The following is a 23,555-nucleotide window of genomic DNA, read 5'->3' as shown; positions in this document are numbered from 1 at the left end:
AGAAAAAACCTTCTTACTGAGTAAATAACCACGAAAATAATTAATGTACACCACAAAAGACAAAAATAATTAAATTTAAAATAAGTTTTAATTCAGAACTTGATGTAGTGCTAAATGCATAATTTGCATGAGGTTTTTACACAAATTCCAAAGTTAAAACATTCGATTACCAATCATAAACAAAAGGAAAACCAACTACCAACATTTAAACATTTTTCTAAATCCCAAACACTGTATTCAAGCTATAAGCGTTATGTTTTAAATAAAATCGAAATCACAGAAATACCATCAGCAATTTTTGCTATAGTTATATTGAGGTCTCCGTCTTTTCTCAAGCCTGCAGGGCATAGAGGAGGCTGGGAGGTTCTCGTGGCTCAGACGGATCGATGCGGTGTCTGCCCTCCCATTGGTGGCCCTCTCACTGTTTTTGACAGCACCACAGTTATAAAACACACTCGACAGTCGTACTTTAACTCAAAGCACCCTCGAGAGAGTAATACTGGCTGGTTTAATTTAATAAAGTAGGTATTTAGCTTTTCAGTATTTTCTTTTTACTGTATAATGTAGAATGCTAACAAGTTCATGTTAATTTTAAAGGCTGTATAAAGATTTCGCTGAAGCAATTAGGCAGTTAAAAAAAAACTTGTCAAAAAATTCTTGAAGCTTAAGTTTCAATAAAAAGTCACACTTTTCTTCTCGTAAATAAGAAGGAAATAGTCCATTCAAAATACATTTTCAATGATAATACCTTTACCTATAACATTTGATCATCCTAAATAGAAATTAATTTCCCAGACCGCTCTTAATCAAACTGCCAACCATTATAATTACTCTATCTCATAGAGACCACGTGTTCATAAATTGATATTCAGAAATGTTTCGACGCTCTAATAATTTGCCACTCGCAGCTTTAATAATTATCACGAAAATCTATACTGAATAATGTGGAATTAAACCTTGCAATATGAGAATCCTATTAACAGCTCATAGCTTTGGCTGTCTACTTAATTAGACTGCTTTATTCTCTACGTTAAATTAGCTTATTACAATAGCTTTTTGGAAAAAAAATCACAAACTTAATACGAAGGTGAATAGTTTCATTTCAAAAACTATTTGAGCTTGAGATTTTTTTATATTAGAAAGCCATTGAAAGCAACCTTCCTTTTTTGTATTTAGGACAAACAAAAAGGTTAAATTTAATTAACCCAAACTTTATAATAGATTTAAAATACTATGACTCTCGACTAACTAACAATTTAAAAAATCTGTCTACATTCATTTTCACTATTTCAATCCTATTCTCCCGCAGCTGTTTGTAGTTTCGTATTTTACAATGTGCTAAAAGAGAAGGCAAAATCCTTTTAAAATGTCTGTACGATATTTTGACACCTTTGACTAGAATTGGGGCCCGAAGGTAGGAATTCGGGAGCAGCGACGCAATAGCCTTTTTGGGAATTATTCGATGTGTTCCAGTGGCAGAGACCCGATACTGCTAATTTAACAATGACCGATTTATTAAGGCAATTGGATATAATTTGAAATTATTCTTATATTATTTGTTCAGCATTATTCCAACACAATAATTGAAAATTGACCTTGAGTGTGCCATCCCATACAAAATTTCCAATTATTGAGTAGGAAATTTTTTTAAGAGAATACGAAAAGTGTCGTTTTGAGCCAATTTTCATTAATTCCTAGGCCAATGTAAATAGCAGAATTGGGGCCCGGTTAGACGAATCCAATTATGATCTTGAAATCAAATTGTGATTTTGTTCACCCACAATTTAGCATTCATCGAACTGTATTAATGGAAGACTAAATTCTCAACTAAATCGTGTCAACTAAAGCAGGCTGAAAGTAACCATTTAAATAACCATGGTTTGGTTGAGGATTCTTGAGTGTGTTAATAGCCAAAACACTATTCTAATGCATCTATAGCTGTGTTAACGCGTATTACGGCTCCAGCAACTTCCCTTAGTTCGAGGAAATAGCTTCCAGCTTCCTATAATTAGTTCTGGCTAGAGCAGTTCCAGCGTGCGATTGTGTTGGCTGATATAAACGGATTATGTCGTACGTGCTCATGTAATTCGTGCGAAGATGGAGTTATATGTAGTAGTTACGTCGTTATGTACATAATATGTACTTTAATTGATTTCAGTTAACGTTCATTATTAATATAATGTACGTTATCCGAAAACAATTTGAGTTCTATACCTACATATATATGCACAGATTATAATTTTGATCATCGGAATAAAAAACATCTGTCAACGTCATTTTCAATTAAAATTAAAACAAAGTATTTTGGTCAGTTTTTTGTCAGTTTGGGTTTCACATCTCATGTTATATATTCTTTAACCTATTCAGAAATACGTCAATTTTTGTACTTTCTACTCTGTCTATAAATAGGTATATTTTCTTATATTTGGGATTAGTAATAGTAAGTCTCGTAGCTAAAAACTACTGAAAGGTGGCAGGTGGCATTATGGTAAAAGTTCTGCAAACCATCGTATCATCTTATTTCAAAGTTGCAGAAGTATCTTTTTTAAAGATTTAATTAAAAGCACAGCCCTTAAACCAGTACCTTTGCATAACACGGAAGTAGTTGTCAGAGTTCGCATTAGGCCAATCATTGTTCATGAGTGTTAATTTACATAAATTGACATATCAATCAAGATATTGAAGTGAAGTGTCCAACGATATCGTCTACAATGTAAGACATTACAAAGGTCGAAATGAAATCGCAAATCAATATGCATTATGAATACATCACGTGTCTTTTATAGACTAATCAGAATGCAATCCATAATGATCTATTAATAAATATTGTTTTCCTAACGGGGATTGAACTTTTCTACTTGATATTTTTTTAACACTGTGCCCAAATAATTGCGAACACTGTTTCTGTAACGACTTGAAAGATTTCAATATCTAAGATAAGAATTTTGCTACCTATCCTAAATTGCCACCGTCAATTCAAAATTAGTTTTTTGGACAAAGTTCTACACATCCATTATTGAAAGTGGGTTTAGAAGTATATAAAGGTGCGGCTGAAAGAGTTTTTGAGGAATGTGAAGTTAGAAATTAGAAGGAGGAATTTTGAAGAAAAGAAGACGTAAGAGTGCTTTTGAGAACCCTTGGAAAAAATAAGTAGCAAAGGAACGTTTGCCAGTGTCCAAGTGAGACGTTGCTATGCTCAATTTACAGCGTTGTTTTGTTTTCACAATGGCAAATTGGATCAATGGATCTTGGATAGCATCCAAGACAACTTCGGAAAATATATCTAATAAAAAATCTAAGTTCGTTTTCGGACACCACTCTAGTTTTAAACGGAAAGAGGCCACCCTAAAAAATGTAACCGTGAGAATAAATCTGTTTATGATGCTACAAATGTGATTCGCAACAAACAAGCTGCAATTTGTCATGACTATAAATTAGCGTCACCCTTATAAACAAGAAATATCTACAACTACTATAATTTGGTGCTAATTTCGCTCGGAAGTAATGCCCACGGCGACCCTGTAATTGATTTGTCGCGGGGACGCGCGACCTCGCGACCTACGAGTGCACGCCACGTGCCGCGACCACGCCTTGCATGTCCATGTTTAATAGTATTTCACATGAGAGCTCTTGTCAGTTTAAGTCTGTGTGATGGGTTCTTGAAAGCAACGATCTGTTTTTAAATATTTGTTCTGCTGGAAAATGTGTGTTTTCGTTTGGTTGAGTTGCCGGCGCGTTGTAAAAATGTAAGAATACTGAGTAGGTGCCTATAATAATATTTTATATAAAATTGCGGTTTTTATTAATTTCTACATTCGCCAAACGTTCAGGATCTGAAGCCGACACACAAATTAATTTTCTAAGAAAATTGCTCCTTTAAAACACAAGAATGCAGAAACAATTTATTTGTTAATTTCTTTCTTCTTTGTGGCCGCGGCATGTTTATTTAATTACGATTATTTTCACAGGGGTATTATTTTAATCCAAGCCTAGTATTTTAAAGGACAAACCGCCAGAGTTAATTTATTTATTTGCGTGCGTATGTTATGTGCGGATTATCCAGCGGGTGAGTTGACTGGCGGCCCCGGCGACCACGTGGTGAAGCGCGCGGCGCGGGGCGGGGGCGGCACGTGCCGCGCGCCTGCCGCCGCCGCGCCGCGCGCCCGCCACGCGTCTCTCAAAGTGCCCGGAACAGTGTACCGACGCCTTTACCAAAACTGTTTTTCTGACGGCACTTAATTAATCCGTGTCGCCAACTATTTTTGATCACTGTTATCGACATCCAAACGATTGTCGTTTGCAAACAGAACTTTTCGAATGTTACTCAACCACAGAAGTGGTTACGTTATGGAAATGGTTTTACATTTTCAATTTTCATGTTCGTTTCAATTGTTATTTTAGTTTTGAAACCAATTATATTTGAACACATAACCTGAGGCATATTTTGTCAAATGGAAAAACAGTTATCTCGATACTGCATGCAGTCGATGGTTTCAATTAAGCAATTATGTGAATATATAATGCAAATTCGTAAATGGCCAGAATGTATCAAAAGGCACAAAAATAGACATTTTGAGTAGTTATGACAAGTACCTACCTACCTATATGATCTAGATAAAACGATGTATACTAAAGTGTGTTTGCTTTCAATTGCCTGGAAACTAAATCGCTCCCTTTGTGATGAGACCCCCGCCCGTATTAGTCGGTTTGTTGTATTTACGCATTTATTATACGCAATTATTAACAAGTCGGGAACAGAATTGAACATGTCAACCGGGAGGGTTGGTTCTCAAAGTTGTTGGGGTTTCTTTGTTCATTTGTTTTTGTACGAAATAGTAAAAACAAATGTATTTGTCACGTGAAAGAATTTTAGTCTTATTCAAAAGTGTAACACCAATTTTAAATACAGAAGTTTTAATTAAAAATTGGACCTGATGTAAGGGATAAATATCCTGTAAAAAGCCACTTAATCTCTTTTAAATGAAATCTCTGTTATCATTTTTCCGTCCTTTAATAATCAATACCAGGCACCTACATTTTACCTCAAGTTCTCAATAAAATAACCGTCTATTCAAAACAAATAAATGCCTGGCAAACTTTTAGAACCCGGATAGCGGCGGTCGGCACCCCAATCACAACTGCATCGGAACAAGAGGGGTTAACCAAATGTACACGCGAGTCATCCCCGCACTGCAGAACTATGGGAACAACACACAAATTACCCAAAACTAATTGTCTAATATGTTAACGCCGTTTAACTGAACAGATTGTACGTTTCAAGTGGTCTTACTGCAACTTGTTTGCTATTCTCAAATGTGGGGTATTTAATGAATCGAAAATCTATTTTTTATATTGTTTTCATGGGAACTTTTTATACTTTTAGGTTCGTAGGCGATTTATGAGGGTTCGTGAAAAGTTCGTGAAAAGCTTCAAAAAAATAGTGAAAGTATTGTCCACTTGTTAGGCCTTTTGTAAAATCTGACGATGACTGAGTGTGCATGACGTCACAAACAGGTACGTGTATTGTTCGTGACGTACTGAGCCCCTTTATAAGTTTAATTCTCTTTATATGAATGGTTTGTATTTTTTTTTCCAAAATGGAACTGCTACTGTACTATTTATTTATATTTTTTTGTCATCTATTTTAGAGAGGGACAATTGATATGTTTCAAGGTTGAGATAGGATTAGGTAGGTTCGTAAAATTATTAACGAATAGTAGATAAAGATACACACTTTATTACAATCACTAGGAATGGGAGTCGAAAACTGGCCTCAGGGGGGCTAAATTGATATCTATACCTATATGTTTGTTTCGCATATTCCGCCACGGGGACTGCCCCTTTGTTATCCATACAATGACTTCGGTTTAATTCAGATTACCGTTTCAAATATCATTGAATTTCACCTTACGAATTGGGTATCTGTTTTATCCCTTTCACTTTTTATACCGACATACGGAAAATGTAGAACTCTGCTCTGCTAAAACTACGTCATTTTTCAGCATATTAGGCTAAATTTGCCGATAGTGAGGTAACTTTAAAGCACTTACTCACCTATCTTTCTTCTCCGCTGTCTCCGCCAACTCTTCCACGTCATTTGTTACTGGCAAACCCATTTTGTAAAGAACCAACACAACTGCCCCTTGTTACACTTACCCGTTAATGATGACTGAGCTATCTTGGGCCTTGGTATTGATTGCATTTCAAATATGAATACATGACACAAGGCAAGTAATATCGTTCACTCTTTCTTTCTTATGGAATAAATCAAGCGTTTACCTGTAAACCACTTGCGGTAATTGCAATAAAGGAGCAATAATGACACTTCAATGAAAAAGGCGGTGATTGCGTGCGGACAGTCGAGTCGAACATGTGAAATTGCGATCACGGCTTCTTTACATACAAAAACGAACTTAATCTGAGCACTTTAAAGTGCATTTTGGAACGATGATAATGAAATGTCGGCTGGTCTTAATCAGAATGGTTAATGTTGGTATCGTTTATAAATTCCCCTTTACTAACTAGTACGTGTGTAATAAATTAGATACCGCCGTTTGTTTTTTGAGTATTACAATTCAATTACGTTAGAAAAAAATACTATTTGAGCATGATTCCTTTCCTTTCTCAACCTCAAAGGGCAAAGTAGCATGTTCACCTTGGTGAGGGGACCGTACTTTGTGGCAAAGCTTAAGGTAACTACTTAAGCTACTAACTAACCATGATGGACTGTGTAATAGAAGATCTGGAGAAGAAAGCAATATCTTGCAGAAAGAAGATCTCATACTGTTAACTGTAGGTACCGTTGCGGTCACGGAAAAGAAGAACGCCTTAAAGCTGCCTCGCTTCCCCGAATATTGGTATCTGAACTTCAGCTGCAAAAAGGATTTTGCCATGTAGTACCTATATATACATTTTGCGTCACATTATCCCCGTTGTATTCCCTAAACTTCACTCAAATAACTGCACCGAACCGTGTGCAGCTGATACAAATTGTAAATCTAACACATACTTTTGTATTTACGTCATTACTGTATTGTCACCATTGCGCCTAAGGCGGAACAAAGTTCGCTAGGTCAGCTACTTACAGAGAATAAATATGTCTATTTTGCCATTCAAAACCTTCAGATATTAAATCGAAGGGGAGAACTTTAATTAGTTCTTCACAGTTTGCTTAGCGAGCGAATAATCTAATTATTAGTTTTCTCTTTATGTTGTTACGTTCCATGGCGCGTCTTAAATAACATCACTGCACTGTGGGCTGCTGTTACCTAGTACACACTAATGATAAACGGACATTTCCCGTTGATCAGATCCATTATCTATCTAACCCACTTTGAGTGACAAGCCTCGAGTTCCATCGAAGCTTAGGAGAAGATGCTTTCTCAGACATGCATGTAACTAGAATGTTTGTAAATGCCTTCGCGACACTAGGGTTATTCCTACACTCCTAAATGAGGGAATTTCAAACATAATAAAAACACCAAAATAAGACTAAAATAGATAATAAAAAGTATATTTACAAGAGATAACAATTAATTTTTGTTTGACGATGTCTGTTCTGCTGCCTGTGTAGGGGCCTGTGTGGAGCCCTGTGTTGAACCCTGTGCGGAGCCTTGTGTTGGACCTTGTGCGGAGCCTTGTGTTGGACCCTGTGTTAAGGCCGGTGATGGTGGCGCCTTCTCCGGTTGTTTCATTTCAGCGGCGGTGAGGTTCTCATCGCTGGAGTCCAGGTTGCGGTATTGGTATCTGAAGGCCATCATTGTGAAGATCAGCATGTCGATTATCATGAGACCCGCGAACAAGAAGAACTCCTTCCACTGCGAACAATAAAATAAGATTGCAATAATTTACGTTTATCAACTGCCTTTTTTTGCGCCTCTTGGTAATAAAAACTTTTTGATTGTTCTGTTTAGATAATATAGGAAATTTAGCTAGCAGAACCGTTTGTACCCGTGTAGCTTCCTTTCATATTTATAAAATGAATTAATGAATATAAGGTACCTACAAAAATGAATTACGTTGATAATGACAAAAAAACGTCTACGTCACATTAGGGGCTTTTAAAAGTGACAATGTTATGTAAACCCGTACGTATCACACGTGCAATAATTGAACGGTCATTCGATCGTCTTCGTTATAAGTCTATTGTTTTTCCAATCAGAATTCTCATTACGAAATCACAAACAATACATTTACGTCAGCTAAACAAACAATTGTAAAACGATAAGGAAATGTGTAAGTCCATTAAAAAGTTAACATTCTAAAATCAAATAGTTTCTTTAAGGCATAGACTATTGAGTGCGTGAACAATATGGCGGTAAAATGAAATGCGCGCGTAAAATATGACACAGTTATTATAAAATCACGGATGATGTAAAGTGAAAATAAAAATATTAACGATACTATAAAACCAACAGGGCCTGATAATAGTAGAGTTTATATTGTTTACGCAACGAATACCTATTATGACAATAACACAATACAAACTTTTCCAATGTTATTATTAAAAGTTCTAAGAAATGAAAACGTTGTTAAATTGTCCTAGGGTAATGTTTTTTTTAGAAGATAAATTGAACAAAAAATATGCCTTTTAATTTGTTAAATACTCGTATAACAGCTTCCTAAATAGTTTACAATTACAATACCTAACATGAAGGTTTACTTTGCCAACAATTTATTTCTTTTAAACTTCGAATGGAATCCGACGGCAATGGGATTTTCCTCCATTGTAATTACTACTTATCAAAAAGGTATGCAACGTTTTGCGTTTAATAAGAAGAGAGGCAATACCAAAAAGATCCTTATACCAGTAAGTCTCTTGGAGAAGGTAGTTTATTGACGCATAGAAGCGATATTTAAAACGGCATGGGGCCTGTTTTAACTCGATTTGTATGTTTATCAATTAGTATTAGGTAAGGCGGAATACTTTGTAATTACCTGGGCATCCAAAAAGTTTCCTTCCACGATGAGCACGACAATCAGGTTACCGAATGCTACGGTGAGCAGCCACACCGACTGTAATACTGATTTCATACTGACGGGGGCCTGAGTGAACGAGAACTCCAGACCAGTGACGGAGAACATGACCTCTCCCATCGTCATTACGACGTACTGCGGGACCAGCCACAGAATGTGAACGCTGTTGGCGGGCGTGATCATTACCGCGTTGGCAGTCTGAAAAAGTTTACAGATTAGAACTAAAACCTTTTTTGTAAAAAAGATATAGGAATCTTAATTCGATGGTCAATCAGTAGCTTAATGTCTGTAATAAACAGCGTTGTGTAACCGGCTTCCTGGATGAAATTCAGCCATTTGATAAAATAGGTGTAGCTTGTAAAATATATCTCTCAAAATTCGGGAATGTGGTGTTCGGCTAATGTCGCTGGACACTCGCTTTGCCTGCTCGCCTAAAGCGTTATTGGTAGCTTAGCTTACCTAAATATTAGACGGATATATTTATGACGATAATTACGACGCTCAACAGAAGTCGGAGAGACGCTTTGTATTTATGTGGATAGAACACAATAATTATTTATCGGAGATATTCTATTTACCAAAGCGTCTAGACAGACTTCTCATACACTCCATACATTTGAGCATTTTGAAGCAATATCATCTCCCTATAGGATAATGATTAATTAGGGTAGTTGTATCGAATCATTCTTACGATGACTGAGAACAAGAAATTTGTCAAATGACACCTAAAATCTGTGTCTAAGAGAAGAGAATGTCCGGCGAATATGACATGACATGGTTTTGCATAACCTTTAGATTGTCAATGCAGACTACTTTCAAATCGCAGGTACGATAAAACATGTGAATTACGAACGAAACTTGCGTAAACGGGTCCAGTGAAGTCTTAAAAAAACAAACTTTGTGTAAGTCCACAAGAATTAAGAAACGTTAAGTACGTAAGTTACATTAAAGTTTGGTTTGTAAACAAAATTGGCAATGAAATTAGTTTCCAAGTTAAGTTGGCACGTTTTCGTACTTTTGTTTTGTGAAAGTTTTAAATGTTAACAAATCAACGGTGTATAAACTTCGGGATGTGTTGTAATTTAAGGAAGTCAGTAATTTTGGTTCATAAATGAAACCACAATGTAAATGGAATTCTTGATTATAAAAAAATCTTGATAACCTGCTAGTGGTATCTATTTTTCCAAAAACATTGCTACCGTTAACGCTGACAGAGTAGTTCAAATGTTTGGGAGTGACCAGACGATGCTTGATCTGATTAATGACGTTGGTCTCAGTAAGTTACAATTAAACTTAAAATTGGTTTAAATCGTCGTCAAATATTCGTTTATCTGGCATGGTTACATACTTACATTTTTTTGATCTACTGTAATCGGAAAGGCAACGTACTGCTGGGCAGTTCGCGCTAGTTAGTAGCCATTCCTTGTACCCGACAATATTGTTATATTTTTCTAACAATAGGACTAATTTGTTGAAGTAGGTACTTACGTAGGTTCCAAGTACATCTTCATACACATTTATCGTATAACACGCTCCAGATTTAAAATGGAAGTCCTTTAATACCACATTTCCATCAATGTAGACATTGGTCACTCCTTTTGGGATTTTCATTTGAGTAGAATTATTGCTACGAATGCTTAACACATCTCTGTTCTTCTTGTCTTCTATTCTTATATGAACAACGTCATTTACATTAGTTAAAAATCTATAACAAAAAACATCAAATTAGTTCGCATATTCGAAATGAAATTACGTAGGCAATTGTGCAATTGTTATTGGGACTACGAAGCAATTGGGTTGTCAAATTCATCCGTAACATGACGTAGAGTACAATTCCCTTTATTGCATTATTCCAGTTCGGATGATCGCATATCACCTCTCAATTAGTCCACAAAGGATCGCGTAAATGTATTTCAGAGTAGGAGAAGCAGATTTAATTTACCTACGTACCTACTATTGTTGTTCTGAAAATTTCATTCAAAATCTAAACATTTGCCAGTCGAGTGAAATTAATTTGCAACCGATAACTCTAGAAATAAACTAGCATTGTATTTTAACATTCATAAAAATGAGTAATGTATCGAGAAACGTACGTGTTAGTGGTGTTGTTGGCGTGGATTGAAAGTCAAAAGATTGAAGTTACAGTCAAACAAGGAAAAATCTTAGGTAGCAGGGAAGCTACAGTGTTTAACAAAAGACTGTACTTTATATTCTATCGAGTTCCTTACGCTCAACTTCCTACTGAAGAACTTAGATTTAAGGACCCTGTGCCACACAAAAAATGGCCTCGAACCGTGGATGGGAGGATTCAATTCCACGGGACCTGCGCTCAAGCTCACATCGTTCACAAAGATGGACTGTTCGGAGTTGAAGACTGTCTTTACCTCAACATTTTCACCCCTGAGATTCCAAAATCAGAAGACGCCAAACTGAAACCTGTTATAGTCTGGCTTCACGGATATGCATTCACATCAAGTTTTAGTCACCTGCACGGAGCTGATTTCCTTATAGATAATGACATCGTGTTAGTTACTGTAACACATCGGATCGGAGTATTTGGATTCATTAAACTGAACGACACCGACTCTCACGCTAATATGGGACTGAAAGATATAGTCATGGCTTTGAAATGGATAAGAACGAATATAAAACACTTTGGTGGCAATAAAAAGAACATAGTACTTATGGGAAACAACTCCGCGGCAACTTTTATAACACTCCTAATGATGACAGATGCAAGCAAATTGTTTTCAAAAGTTATTTTACAAAGTGGTGCAATATATTCTGCTTCTATGTTTCAAAGTAACTTCACCTTAGAGAGACGGCGATTGAAACGTGATCTTAAAAAGAAGGGATTGAAATTGAGCAAAGCTACAACTAAAGAGCTCGTCGATGCTTCGAGAAACATTTATTCACGATCAGAAATTGAAAACTTTCAAAGACCGATCGTGCCTTTTACGCCTGTAATTGAACCAGAATCGAAATCAGCGCTACTAACGCGAGCTCCTACAGATTTTTATAATGCAATGAAAAGCAAAAAGTTTAATAAGCCAGTTTTAATAGGGTTTAACACACAGGAAAGCATATCGGAAGCTATCCCGTTTATTCACAACCCGAGTTTCCTTAAACCACTGTCTAAGTTGTTTAAGTTCATGGTGCCATTTCAAGATGGATGCTGGTACAATAGTTCGTCGCAAAAGTATAAACATATATCCAATAAAATTAAAAACACATATTTTAAAACCGGTATTTCGGAAAAGTCTTTGGATAATTTCTTGAGATACACATCGGACCTAATAAAATATCCTATCATTAAATTTATACGAACTTATTTAAAAGTAGGAAAAGGGAACATATTTACGTACAAATTCGATTATAGGGGAACTCTAAACGCCGTCAAAGCGACTTCACTCGGCGAATCAAATACTAAAGTGAAGGGTGTCGCATCTGGAGATGAAATATGTTACGTGCTAAAATGTGAGGCGCTTTGGGAAAACTACGTGAAAATGACTCGATTCGAAGTCAACACCGACAAAACATTTATCAAAAACATGGCGGACTTGTGGTCTAATTTTGCCAAATATGGAAACCCGACTCCTAAATCGTATGTTGGAAATGTAACATGGCCTTCCATGAAATTAGAAGGTGATAATGTACTGCTCATGAGAAAGATGTACAAAATGATAGATTTTAAAGTTGAGAATTCAGTGTTCGCGTTCTGGAACCGTATATACGAAACATTTTACGACAAATCTCTTTGTAAAGTAAAGGAGAAGAAGCGTGATGAATTGTAATGAATAGAAATTAAACTTACCTAACATTAACACCACCAATAGCCTTATCATTATTATCTGTGAAATTATTGATTCCCTTTTTGCTGATAAAGAAAGAGTTTGCAGTTTTCTCCTTTAAGTTGAAGTAGCCACTGTATGCTATATCGGCGCATTGAGTATTGGACTCTCCTTGTAAGTAGTACGGGGTCTCGACGACTCGGTCAGCGATGATATCGAGTTTCTCGTAAGCTGACAGTGGACCTATTTCCACGTTGACAGTCGCGTTTACGTCAAGTGCGTTCAAGTTTGCTGTACTTAAGGTGAATTTGCAGTTAAAGCCGTTGTAAACTCTTAGCTGAGCGAACCCTTCAGCCACTGGTGTGCCGTAAGATGGCTGCAATGAAAACATTACATTTTAGCATTAATACAAAAAGTAAAGTTCAGAAAAATATATATTCTACCAGACAATTTTTTTGTGTTTTGTTGTTTTGAGGGAGTTGTGAAACAATAAACATCAACTATTTTGCGATCGCGGCCATCTTGAAATATTTTCATGAAACATGAGAAGTATAATTACATCCCGGAATTATTGACATTAAAACAAAAACAGAAATTGAAATCGGTTCGAGCGTTATGTTACCCACACACAAACAAACACAACTGAATAAGACACCACCGTTTTTTTATACGTAGCTGGCGTATATTTCGCCTACGGTTTTCCAGTTATGATAACAAAAATGCAATAACATATCAGTATTGAAAATTGCAGCAACATTTACAAATGAAATAAACAGATGTTGCTCTTAAAGTAGTAAAATGTTGAATTTATAAGTAGATAGATAGAAAATGTCTTGAACGTGAGAAAATAAATTTATGCAGACTATAAAAATAACTCATTAACGTCTTAAAGTGACTCGCAATGCAACAATTGTAATGAACTCAGATTGATCTGAAATAAGTAGGTATTTATGTTACTTACTTCGTTAAATAGTATTCAGAATATTATCAACTAGTTTTTATTCGCAGCTTATTTTCTTCAGGGTATTACATTAATTTAAGGATTCGAGGGCGCAACATATTTTTTTTCTGTATTCAAGCAAGTGGGATATCATACTGAACTATTTTGGATTTTATAATTAGTGTGGATTCAAACTATACGTACCTATGATAAAATCATAAGCAGGGGAAACCTGTACATTAATAGTTGAAAAAAAAACACAATGCTTGCTAACGTTAACGGCAAAAATATATTTTTACATTCTGTCATTCATGCATTTTTGATTGTGTGTTTGTGCGGGACGAACTCAGCAACGGGTTATCCGATTCAATGCGGGTTTCTCTCAGGTATTGGGGTAAGCTTCATCATAAATAACAAGATAAAAGCCTTTTTACAGAACCACGGAGCAAATTTCTAGCAATAATTAATTAATACTTACCAATAAACTAAGCTCTACTATTCCTGAAATGATGAAGGCAAACGCAGCTAGCATTCCACCCCAAATCATTTTGTGTAGAGGCTTCCTAATAAGCTTGCACCAAGTGAGGAACGGGTAAATTGCCTGAAAAACAAAACATCTTTAACTGGGGATCAAAACACCTCGTCTTCATCAGCCTTGAATTATATAGGCGGTACAGTTATGCTACAGTTTAAATTGATTGCTTAATGAATCCGTCTAGCCGTATAAATATATTAGGGCCGATATTTCTTAACGAATTCATTTAAATACCGTGGTTTTACAGTTTATGGCCATCTGACTAGAATTGCTTATTTTCCAAAGCAAAACAGGATTTTCGCCTCAACTTTATTTTGAACAACAATAACTCTCACATACATAGTTTAATAATCTAATACTTACCACTTCAAATAGAGGTATAAACAAGAGAATCAGCAGGGGGTTGAGCACTTGCATTTGATCAGCTTTCAAAGTCCATGATCCGATGTCTTGTTTCATCCTGTCAGCCTGGAAAGTCCATCTCGATCCCTAAATTAAATAAAAAGTTCATATTTGAGATCTTAAGTATTAAATAATGAGAACCGATAAAAAAATCACCATTTTACAATCAATTGCTTCTTTAATAAAAAGCTTTAGCAAAAATATTAAAAAGAGGTGTAGGATACACCTCTTTTTAATATTTTTGCCTGTTTCCTCTGCAACACCGAGATTTAGTGTTCCGGTTTAGTTGGTGTCGTAGGGAAGCTTGGTTTACAGAAGTTACAACAAGTATGAGTCTCGAAAAAATAACCTAATGTTATTTTTATGAGATTTCCCAAAGTTATTTTCGAAGACAAATAAAGATAATTTGATTGCTTCGAAGCGATCACTTAAAACCCGCCTTAGCTTTTTAATTATTATTTATTCAATTCTGAAACTGTCATTTTATGTAATTTGCAAGCCCATTGGACGGTAGAATGCAGAACTTGTACCAATATTTGCAAATAACAAATGAGTTTGAGTTTGTATCTCTGTAATACGCTATGCCTATTGTACAAACCTGTTGGTCAAACAGAGCCCAGAACAGCGGCAGAGGTATGAAGAGCACGAGCACTCGGAGCAGGGACTTCACGTCTTCAATGAGGTTCTTGTCGTACTTGTCATCGGCGCGATCCATCCAGTGCTCGCGTTTGTCTTTACTCTTGAACGATTTTACTGTTGCGTACTGTAGGATGAGAGGAGAATTAGTTGGGGACTTCGCAATTTGATCTTTGGCTTTTCGTAAGAGAAGTGCATGAAGTGGTGGACATTAAATTTTCTCCAAGGCATGAAGATTTACGCGCGTCAAAATAGGTAATGAAAGCGACGAGATATTTTAATTCAATTTATAATTGATTTTTAAATTGGAGAATAACTACGAACATCTTTGAGCATCACAATATTATTGCGTTCTCTTGTATTTGTACCATATTGAACTAGCTAATTCATCCTTAAGCTAGTTTAGGTTCAACAACTTGGCGGTAATGGATAAATACCTCACTGGCCTTAATTAGGAATTAAATGTTGTTTTAGCATTTGAACAGAGTAATGATAAAAAGATGATAATACTGTCGGTCAGTTGTCGTGAAAACAAGTTACGTAATAAATGTAAGTGTGTTTGTATTTCATGGATACCGAACGTCCCCGTGCTAAATGTGAAGCACCTTCGTCAGATAAATCTATCTGAATTACGAGATGCTAGAACTTTCAATAGACTTTATCTCAAGTGTATCGATAATATATTACGATATATTTATTATACTAGTATTTATTGCTATCGATTTAAACAAAAGATCCTTATTGTAGGTGAAAGAGACAATCGATCCTGTAGTCACTGTGGAAGCAAGATAGAGCACTAGTCTATATATAACAGCGTCTCTTCTTCACGATGACAGCAGTCCCGTGGGGGGGATCATATTCATAACGACACATTATTGCATGTGTTACTCACGCCAATGCAAGTGGCAACTCTGCCGAGCACGTTTCCAGCTGGCTTCTTTATAATATACAGCCTTTTACCGGCAACGAACACCACTGAAAATAAATATAGTATTAAATAAACATCTTGGTTGACGAAATAATTTGTTAACGATTTCAAATATCAAGTAGGGCTCACCAATGGAGGAAACCATCAATATCCCTGGAACTCCAAACGCCAAAGGATAGCAGTCATTACTTCCAAAGCAATGCACATCGGCCCTCAAGATCGGTGTCAAGAAGGTCGAAATGAGACTGCCAGCGTTGATGGCAAAGTAGAACATGGAGAAGAAATAGCCTAGATATCTCTCTTGCTCGGGCAACCGGAACTGGTCGCCACCGAAGGCGGAGACACAAGGCTTGATCCCGCCCGTCCCGAATGCTATGAGCAGGAGAGCCAGGATGGTGAGCTGCCTGCGAAAAACGGATAAATTTAGTTAGAAAAAAAATTCTACTAGTCTTGCGGCATCGAAGTCACGGTGTAAGAAATTTAAAAAAAAACCCAAATTAGAATGATTTTAGAACATCTTTTGACCCATCGAGACAGTTTTCATATGGACTCTGCTCGCATCGACTTTCTTGAATGCCCAACAATGTTTTGGCTTCTCCGTTCTCCGAAGAGGTGAAGATACCACTTAGATAAGGGGCGATCGCATTGACAGGTAGTTTTTTTGTGTCTCAATTTATAGAACGATATTTCCGCGCATTTGAGAGACAGGGTTTTAATTTAATGAATAAAAACGCATTTTAAAGTTACATGAAATATATCAATAGGGCCCTGTCCTGGGACCCTCAGACTTCTTTCTTCCATAAGGACCACTGCTCGTTTGCTTTCCTTTTGAAAATCTGCTGATAGTTTCAGGATTTTTTTGCACGTGTCGTGAAATGATCGCATGAGTACAATTCAACAATTGTAACGGCTTCTTAAAAACCAAATTCGAAAAATTCACGTTTTACATTAAAAATTATAGTCCCCGGGTAACTCAAGAAAAGTACTATATCGCATAAATTCCACCTATGTAAGTAGAATGGTATTTTAAATATTTGTATAATATTTATTGACAAGCGAGTTTTATTCAAAAAATGTCAATTGTTAATTATTATGGGATCGTGGCGTAAGAGGTAAACCACAACAATTTTCATTACCTATTGAAATGCGACGTAAATAAAATAGTTTCAATTATCCTTTTAAATGAATATATTTTATAGAACGTCGACGATTTACGAGACACTCATGTTTTAATATAAAGGTCTGTGTGTTATGAGCTCGTGTGTTTTCTACTTCATCTTCAAAGGGCTGGAGTTAATTCTAAATTTGTTGGAGCCATAATGGTAACCTAACAATAACACCCATTTGTCTTAGGGTAGTTCATTTAGACACACTTCTCCGTTTTCTGAAATTGACGAACCAATAATAATCCTACCAGTCTTATCACTCGAAAAGGAACGTTATACCAGTACAACTGAGGGTTTTTTTTCGTTTATATTATACTTATATACCTATTTGTTTCCTATTCTAATAAAGTGTACTTACATGGTTGGCAAGTTGAGTTGCGGCATAGCACTGATTGATATCAGAGAACTTCCTGATGCGTATACCAATGAAAGGTACAGAATAGTTCTGAAAACAAAACATATTTAGGTTTATAGGTAATATAGTCGACTCCAGCTTTCTCAAAAAAAGACATGTTAAAGTGATACTATATCCTAATTGCAAAAAAAAATTCATTCCATTTCAAACCGAAAAAAATGCATCAATTTAAAAGGTGCCAAAAAGTCAATCAATATTCTCCACTTATACTTACACATATTACTTATAAACTATGTTTGGTGAGATGTCAATATGTGGGTGGGATGTTTTTATTCGCAGTAGGCCAAGAGGAAAAAGGATAGGAGTTACAGATCATAATACTCGGTCCGCGGATCCAAAATATCATTCTTATAGAGAAGATCCGGCAAGAAACTCCGTAAGCAACTCTCAAATTAAATATTCAGATAATAAAATAATAGTCATCATAGATCGGAATGCATAAATAAATAAATACATTTATATTAACATCAGAAATAGTAAATCAGGTTAAATTACGTAACTAAAGGTATGCTAATATCGAAATTAAACATAATAACAGCAAAAACAAAGTCAATTGTTTAAAAAAGTGTCAATGACCTGAACGACCTACAATAATAATTATTATACAGAGTTATTAGTTCGGAAAGAAGGCGGCATTGACTTACTTTTGTTTCATTTATTCTCTTTGAAGGTGCTAACTAAAAACAATTAGACAAAAGCAGAGAATTTTTAATTGAAATTAGATGAATAATTATTAGTTTTACGAACAAAATCAGGGAACAAATTTGTAAAGAGAAGACGAACAATTTTTTTTTAAATCAATTGTTTTTTTTTTGTTTTATAGAGTGCGCAGTACTTCTTAACGCACTCGGCCAGAACAGCCGACGAAAATGATTCGTTTAGCGAATTAAGAAGAAATAATTGCACAAAAATACAGTACAATTCGTTTCATGTTGGATTCTGATTGAATCAGTTCTTTAATTTGTACAAATCTTACAAAGAACAAATCTAACATTTATGATGAATTAATATTTATACGGCGTTATACGCTATTGTTAATTCCCTTAACAGAAAATTTATTAATATCGATTGTTTGGCTTAAATTCCATCTTTTCTGGTACATACTTAAAAAAGATAAACTGTCTTGGTGAGCCTTTAATATCTACAAGACGCGTTAAATGAATACGAGAATTATATAAATTTCAATCATATAATTAATTAAATAATATTAACTTTTGTTCAACAATGGATTTTGGTTGCGTTTCATTTGTAAACTAACTTTCTAGACAAAAAGACACCTAGACTGTTTACCTCTCTTCAAGCCTTATACATATAAATGGAGTTTACTTAGTATATAATAAGTACCAATATACATACCTATATCTCCCAAGCCACCCATCCGCAATCATAGCACCAAGTAGGGGAAAGAAGTATGCGAACATAGAGAATATGTGGTAGATGACTGTCGCTCCATTGTCAGTGTAGCCCAGCTTACCGCGCAGGTACAGCGACAAGATTGCTAGAATAGAACATTTGTATCAGATATCTGTTCATATTAACTCAAGTGGTATGAAAGAAGAGTTAAGATTGGATACGGTACAGTTGAACGCTCCCCGGTTATAATTTAAAATGAATTCTGTACTTAGAATTTACCGCTTTTGGACAAGGGGGTCTATGCATGGATTCGTATGGTTTAGAGGCGCAGGTTTAATCCTAATGTAGGCAAAATACTGACAATAACCAAAAATTTAAAACATTAGTATCTGAAATCACCAAGTCCCAATGGGGTAGTGTGGTGATCCAACGCTCAAACCTTCCATTTAAGAGAGGCCTGGGCCTAGCAGCGGTATCAACATCTATAGCCTGGCATCCAATACTCAATACGTTTATTGCAATAAAAAAAATGCATGGTAGATACATGTAAGTACAAAATGGCATCAGAGGGGGTAAAGAGATCGTTAGCCACTGAAGTTACTAGGTAGCATCAAGCATTGTTTTATGAGAAATAAAGAAGCCAGAACCTCCTTTCGTTTTACTCTTCTTTAAAAAGCCTTTTACATAACACACAATTCCCAGATAGTTCCGAAACAATCAAACATCGAAACTTGTCGAGACAAAGGGCGAATGCTTCCCGTTTTAGGGAGCTGTCTGCGGCAATCTACGTCTATCAATCAACTGCAGGTCGTTGCGAAATGAACGATGCCCGATAACGGTTTCAATTTGAACCCCACAGAGGCTACAAAGACAGTCTTTTGGAAACGTTCAAACCGAACGTACTCTCAACTTCAACAGCGTTATGTAGGTACTTTTGAATTTTCGTGCCTGAAGGGTAAAAACGGAATCCCGTTGTCTGTCCGGTCTGTCCGTCCAGCTGTCACCAGGCTGTATTTTATGAGCCGTGATACCTTGAAATTTGCCGCTATAATCTATCTGGATATATTGTCAAAACATTTTTAGATGTTTATGCTCATATTTGTTTTCGTTATACTATTGAGAACTAATGAATTTTGAATGCTGCCTTAACTCCAGATGTTCAGATTCAACAGAGTCAACTGTACAGACCTTAATGCAAAAATATTTATTATTATTTTTTTCCGAACAACCTGTATACATTCTTACCTATCATGCAAATATAGTGCAAACAATACAATAAAAACAAAATCATTTTCACGCATAAATAAAAGCAAATACGTTCAGTTTGACGGCCATTTAAATCCAATGAACGATTGGACCATCACTTGTCGAAAACATTAATCAGTCGATATTGCAGTCTGTTTCACTTCATCACGTGTACAGTCAGCATTTGAGTTTGTTCCAATAAACAATTTTAATTGAAAATCTATGTCATACAATCTTATATACAAAATTCCCGTATCACGATGTTAGTTACCGTACTCCTCCGAAACGGCTTTGACGATTTTTACCAAAATTAATGTACTGTAGTATGGTAGGTCTGAGAATCAGCTACTATCTATTTTTCATAACCCTATGTGATAATGGTTGTCCACCCTTAGTATTTCGTATCCACTGTGATCATAGACTGTTAGGCGGTACCTAGTTTGCCGGGACAGCTAATAATAATGTAAAAAAAAACTGTTTTCAGTATTTTTTGAGATTAGTCGATAATTAATTGTTGATATATTTTTACTTATACATCGTAACGAATAGCGTGATAGTATCTTAAAAATATATTAAACCTACTTTTCGTTCATTTTTTTTTAATAAGAATTATTCCGATCGGTAGTTTTTGATGTTGATATTAACCGACATACATATAAGAGATTAACAAGCTAGCAGCAAGTTTTCTTCTAATCATAAGTTCAATCTACAGTGTTTTTCAGTCTTCTATGATTTTATTATTTGTAGAATAGAATATTATATTACATTACAAACATTGTCATAAAATTTTAACAAGTACAAACAAATGCAATAGCTGTGTTTAAATACTGGAAAACGAAGTAGGCAAAAGATCACAAATTGTACCTGAAAACATTTTTTGAGCATTTTTGTTAAAAACTCTACTTTCATGTACAGAATTTCGTTGCTGACTGTACCTACCTACCGTAATTGTGAACAGCTTATATTCCATTTAACACTATCGAAATACGCATATCTTTTTATTTATGAAAGGTAGATAACATAGTTTAGCAGTATTAAGTGACTCTAAGGTTTTAGGAAAAATCGGTATTATTCCTGACTCTCAAGGTACATAAGTGTAATTAAGTTCCATTAAAGAAAGACCCAGAAGTTTTAACATAGTTTTTAGGGGATAACTTATCGGACTTTTTTCACGTGAAAATAGACATCGCTACCTTAAAGGCACTATTTCGGTTACACGATGCATAATCCACACTTTTACCATATTTTAAGGCACTTTAAACAATAAGAAGTATATGACCTTGGGCTTTTCGTGTTTGTTCGACGACGACTACGTTTAATCGTGCAACCTTTATAAAAACAAAACGGATTGTCCAAGGTTAATGATACGTAGTACCTAGTATGTTTATTTGAGGTCCTACCAACACATCGTAATATTGTGGCCGGTGTGGGAAAGAGATGCCACTCTACGCCGTTAATTGCAAATGCAATAATTTAATTTTAGAGCAAGAGCCCACGATGGCCAGGCTTTCGTTTTGTTATGAAAACTGTTGTTTTTTTCTGTGCTTGCTCCCTATAGGAAAGAGTGACTATAGAGTTTGGGTTGTGGTTACCTTGTTTGGTAACAGGTATTAAAGATGTACATAGAAAATAGTAATTTACTTTCGTTAAAGTATAAAGCTCTATTTTCCCATGTTTTCATAGCCTTACTTTTTTGTTTGTCGTTCCGGTTGGATTTTTGTAACTCAATTTTGAGACACTTCCCGATAAGCTAGCAGGCTATAATTTTCAGGGTAGCGTCAAACCCGGTGACATTTTGCTCTATTATATTTATTTTATCTTATTTACTTCGGAATAACTTTAGAAATGTCGTCGTTACCTAGGGCACAGAAAAAAAAAGTTTTATAAAATAACGAAGCGTGGGCTCTTGGGCTATTTTGAAGTTCCTCGAAATTTGATTCATACACAAGTAAATATGAACATGCGAAACAATGTTACACCCACAACTAAGAGTACGAACAGTCGTAGACTTTGCGGTCAAAATCGATTGAGGATTAACTTACGAGGTGAATGGTGAATATTGATGAAGTTAGACTACAATAATGTAATTTGTTAAATAACAAAAGCTACTCTCAAACAGGTTTTATTGACTCGTAATACTTACTTACCTAACTTACCTAATTAATTCGCTTCGTGATGAGTAAACCATGTGAGAAAAATATTTACGTTTATTTATAACTAGCTGTTCGCCCGCGTCGAGGTCGGTTATATCGCGTTTCCAAGAGAACTCTTCAAAAGTCCGGGATAAAAACTATCCTATGTTCTTTCTCAAGTTCAACTCTATCTCTGTACCAAATTTCATTAAAATCAGTTCAGTGGTTTAGACGTGAAAGCGTAACAGACAGACAGACAGACAGAGTTACTTTCACATTTATAATATTAGTAGGGATACTATGTATGTACTCTTCATAAATTATATAAGTAATCCTATTCATATAAAATAATAGTATCTAGCGTACATCACGATATTACGAATCACTATAGATGACATTTGTCCAATTTCTACTGTCTACAAGTTTACAGTTTAATTATTTTATGGATTTAGAGAGATCTATACTGAGAGTAGATTTTATTTAGAACTAAAAAACGACTTAAGGAATTTAAATACAAACATTCAAGTCACATGCTCAAAGAAACCTAGACATAGGAAAATGGCTTAAGCGTGGTCATCTCAATCACTAGGCTATCCTTACACTTTAAAATTATACACAAAACTGGGACAAGGCGTAACATACTATAAATAAAATAATCTACATAATATATACAGAACATAGCAAGTCCTGCCATCAAAAACACATTATCTATTAGGTAAGATTGGGTTGTATTTCTTACATAGTTGTGGTTTCTGTTCGGAATTTCCCGATGTCAAGTTTACCTGTTACCTATTAATGTTGAAGTGGTTTTTTTATGTTACGCTGAGAATTTTCGTCAATAGAAAAAAACAATTGAACACGGCGATTCGTTATCGATACTGTATCTTCTCGCTTCTATGTAGGTATCATTTGTTGATAAATTTTGTTTTAACTTTGATCATGTTTTCTTAGAAATTTCTGCTAACTTCAAATGTAGGTAATACACCAAACATATTTTTGACTACTACTTAATCTGCGCTTTACGGGGTTCACCGAG

The 23,555-nt window shown here is 35.5% G+C and overlaps 2 protein-coding genes across 3 annotated transcripts in view; one reads left to right on the top strand and one right to left on the bottom strand.

Annotated features, from left to right (window-relative positions):
• Nucleotides 1-7,486: 7,486 nt before the first annotated feature.
• Nucleotides 7,487-23,555, bottom strand: part of LOC113493995 (peptide transporter family 1-like) — a 45,764-nt gene continuing 29,695 nt past the window's right edge. For both annotated transcript variants that reach the window (XM_026872079.1, XM_026872080.1), the window contains exons 3-13: nucleotides 19,146-19,287; nucleotides 17,733-17,819; nucleotides 16,338-16,612; nucleotides 16,173-16,255; nucleotides 15,243-15,407; nucleotides 14,606-14,731; nucleotides 14,186-14,308; nucleotides 12,791-13,143; nucleotides 10,465-10,681; nucleotides 8,938-9,174; nucleotides 7,487-7,817 (exon numbers count right to left, since the gene is read on the bottom strand). In XM_026872079.1, the coding sequence (XP_026727880.1) occupies nucleotides 7,533-7,817; nucleotides 8,938-9,174; nucleotides 10,465-10,681; nucleotides 12,791-13,143; nucleotides 14,186-14,308; nucleotides 14,606-14,731; nucleotides 15,243-15,407; nucleotides 16,173-16,255; nucleotides 16,338-16,612; nucleotides 17,733-17,819; nucleotides 19,146-19,287 (2,093 nt within the window). In that variant the 3' untranslated portion in view covers nucleotides 7,487-7,532. The remainder of the gene's footprint in view (nucleotides 7,818-8,937; nucleotides 9,175-10,464; nucleotides 10,682-12,790; nucleotides 13,144-14,185; nucleotides 14,309-14,605; nucleotides 14,732-15,242; nucleotides 15,408-16,172; nucleotides 16,256-16,337; nucleotides 16,613-17,732; nucleotides 17,820-19,145; nucleotides 19,288-23,555) is intronic.
• LOC113493996 (venom carboxylesterase-6-like) lies at nucleotides 10,701-12,783 on the top strand. Its single transcript, XM_026872081.1, has one exon. The coding sequence runs from the start codon at nucleotides 11,052-11,054 to the stop codon at nucleotides 12,768-12,770; it is 1,719 nt and encodes a 572-aa protein (XP_026727882.1). The 5' UTR covers nucleotides 10,701-11,051; the 3' UTR covers nucleotides 12,771-12,783.

This window comes from Trichoplusia ni, chromosome 5 (genome assembly GCF_003590095.1).
Source record: "Trichoplusia ni isolate ovarian cell line Hi5 chromosome 5, tn1, whole genome shotgun sequence".
NCBI lineage: Eukaryota > Metazoa > Arthropoda > Insecta > Lepidoptera > Noctuidae > Trichoplusia > Trichoplusia ni.
This window is presented reverse-complemented; position numbering and strand designations above follow the sequence as displayed.

Coding starts and splice junctions, on each gene's coding strand:
- LOC113493996 (XM_026872081.1), top strand. CDS start 11,052: ATGTATCGAGAAACGTACGTGTTAGTGGTGTTGTTGGCGTGGATTGAA.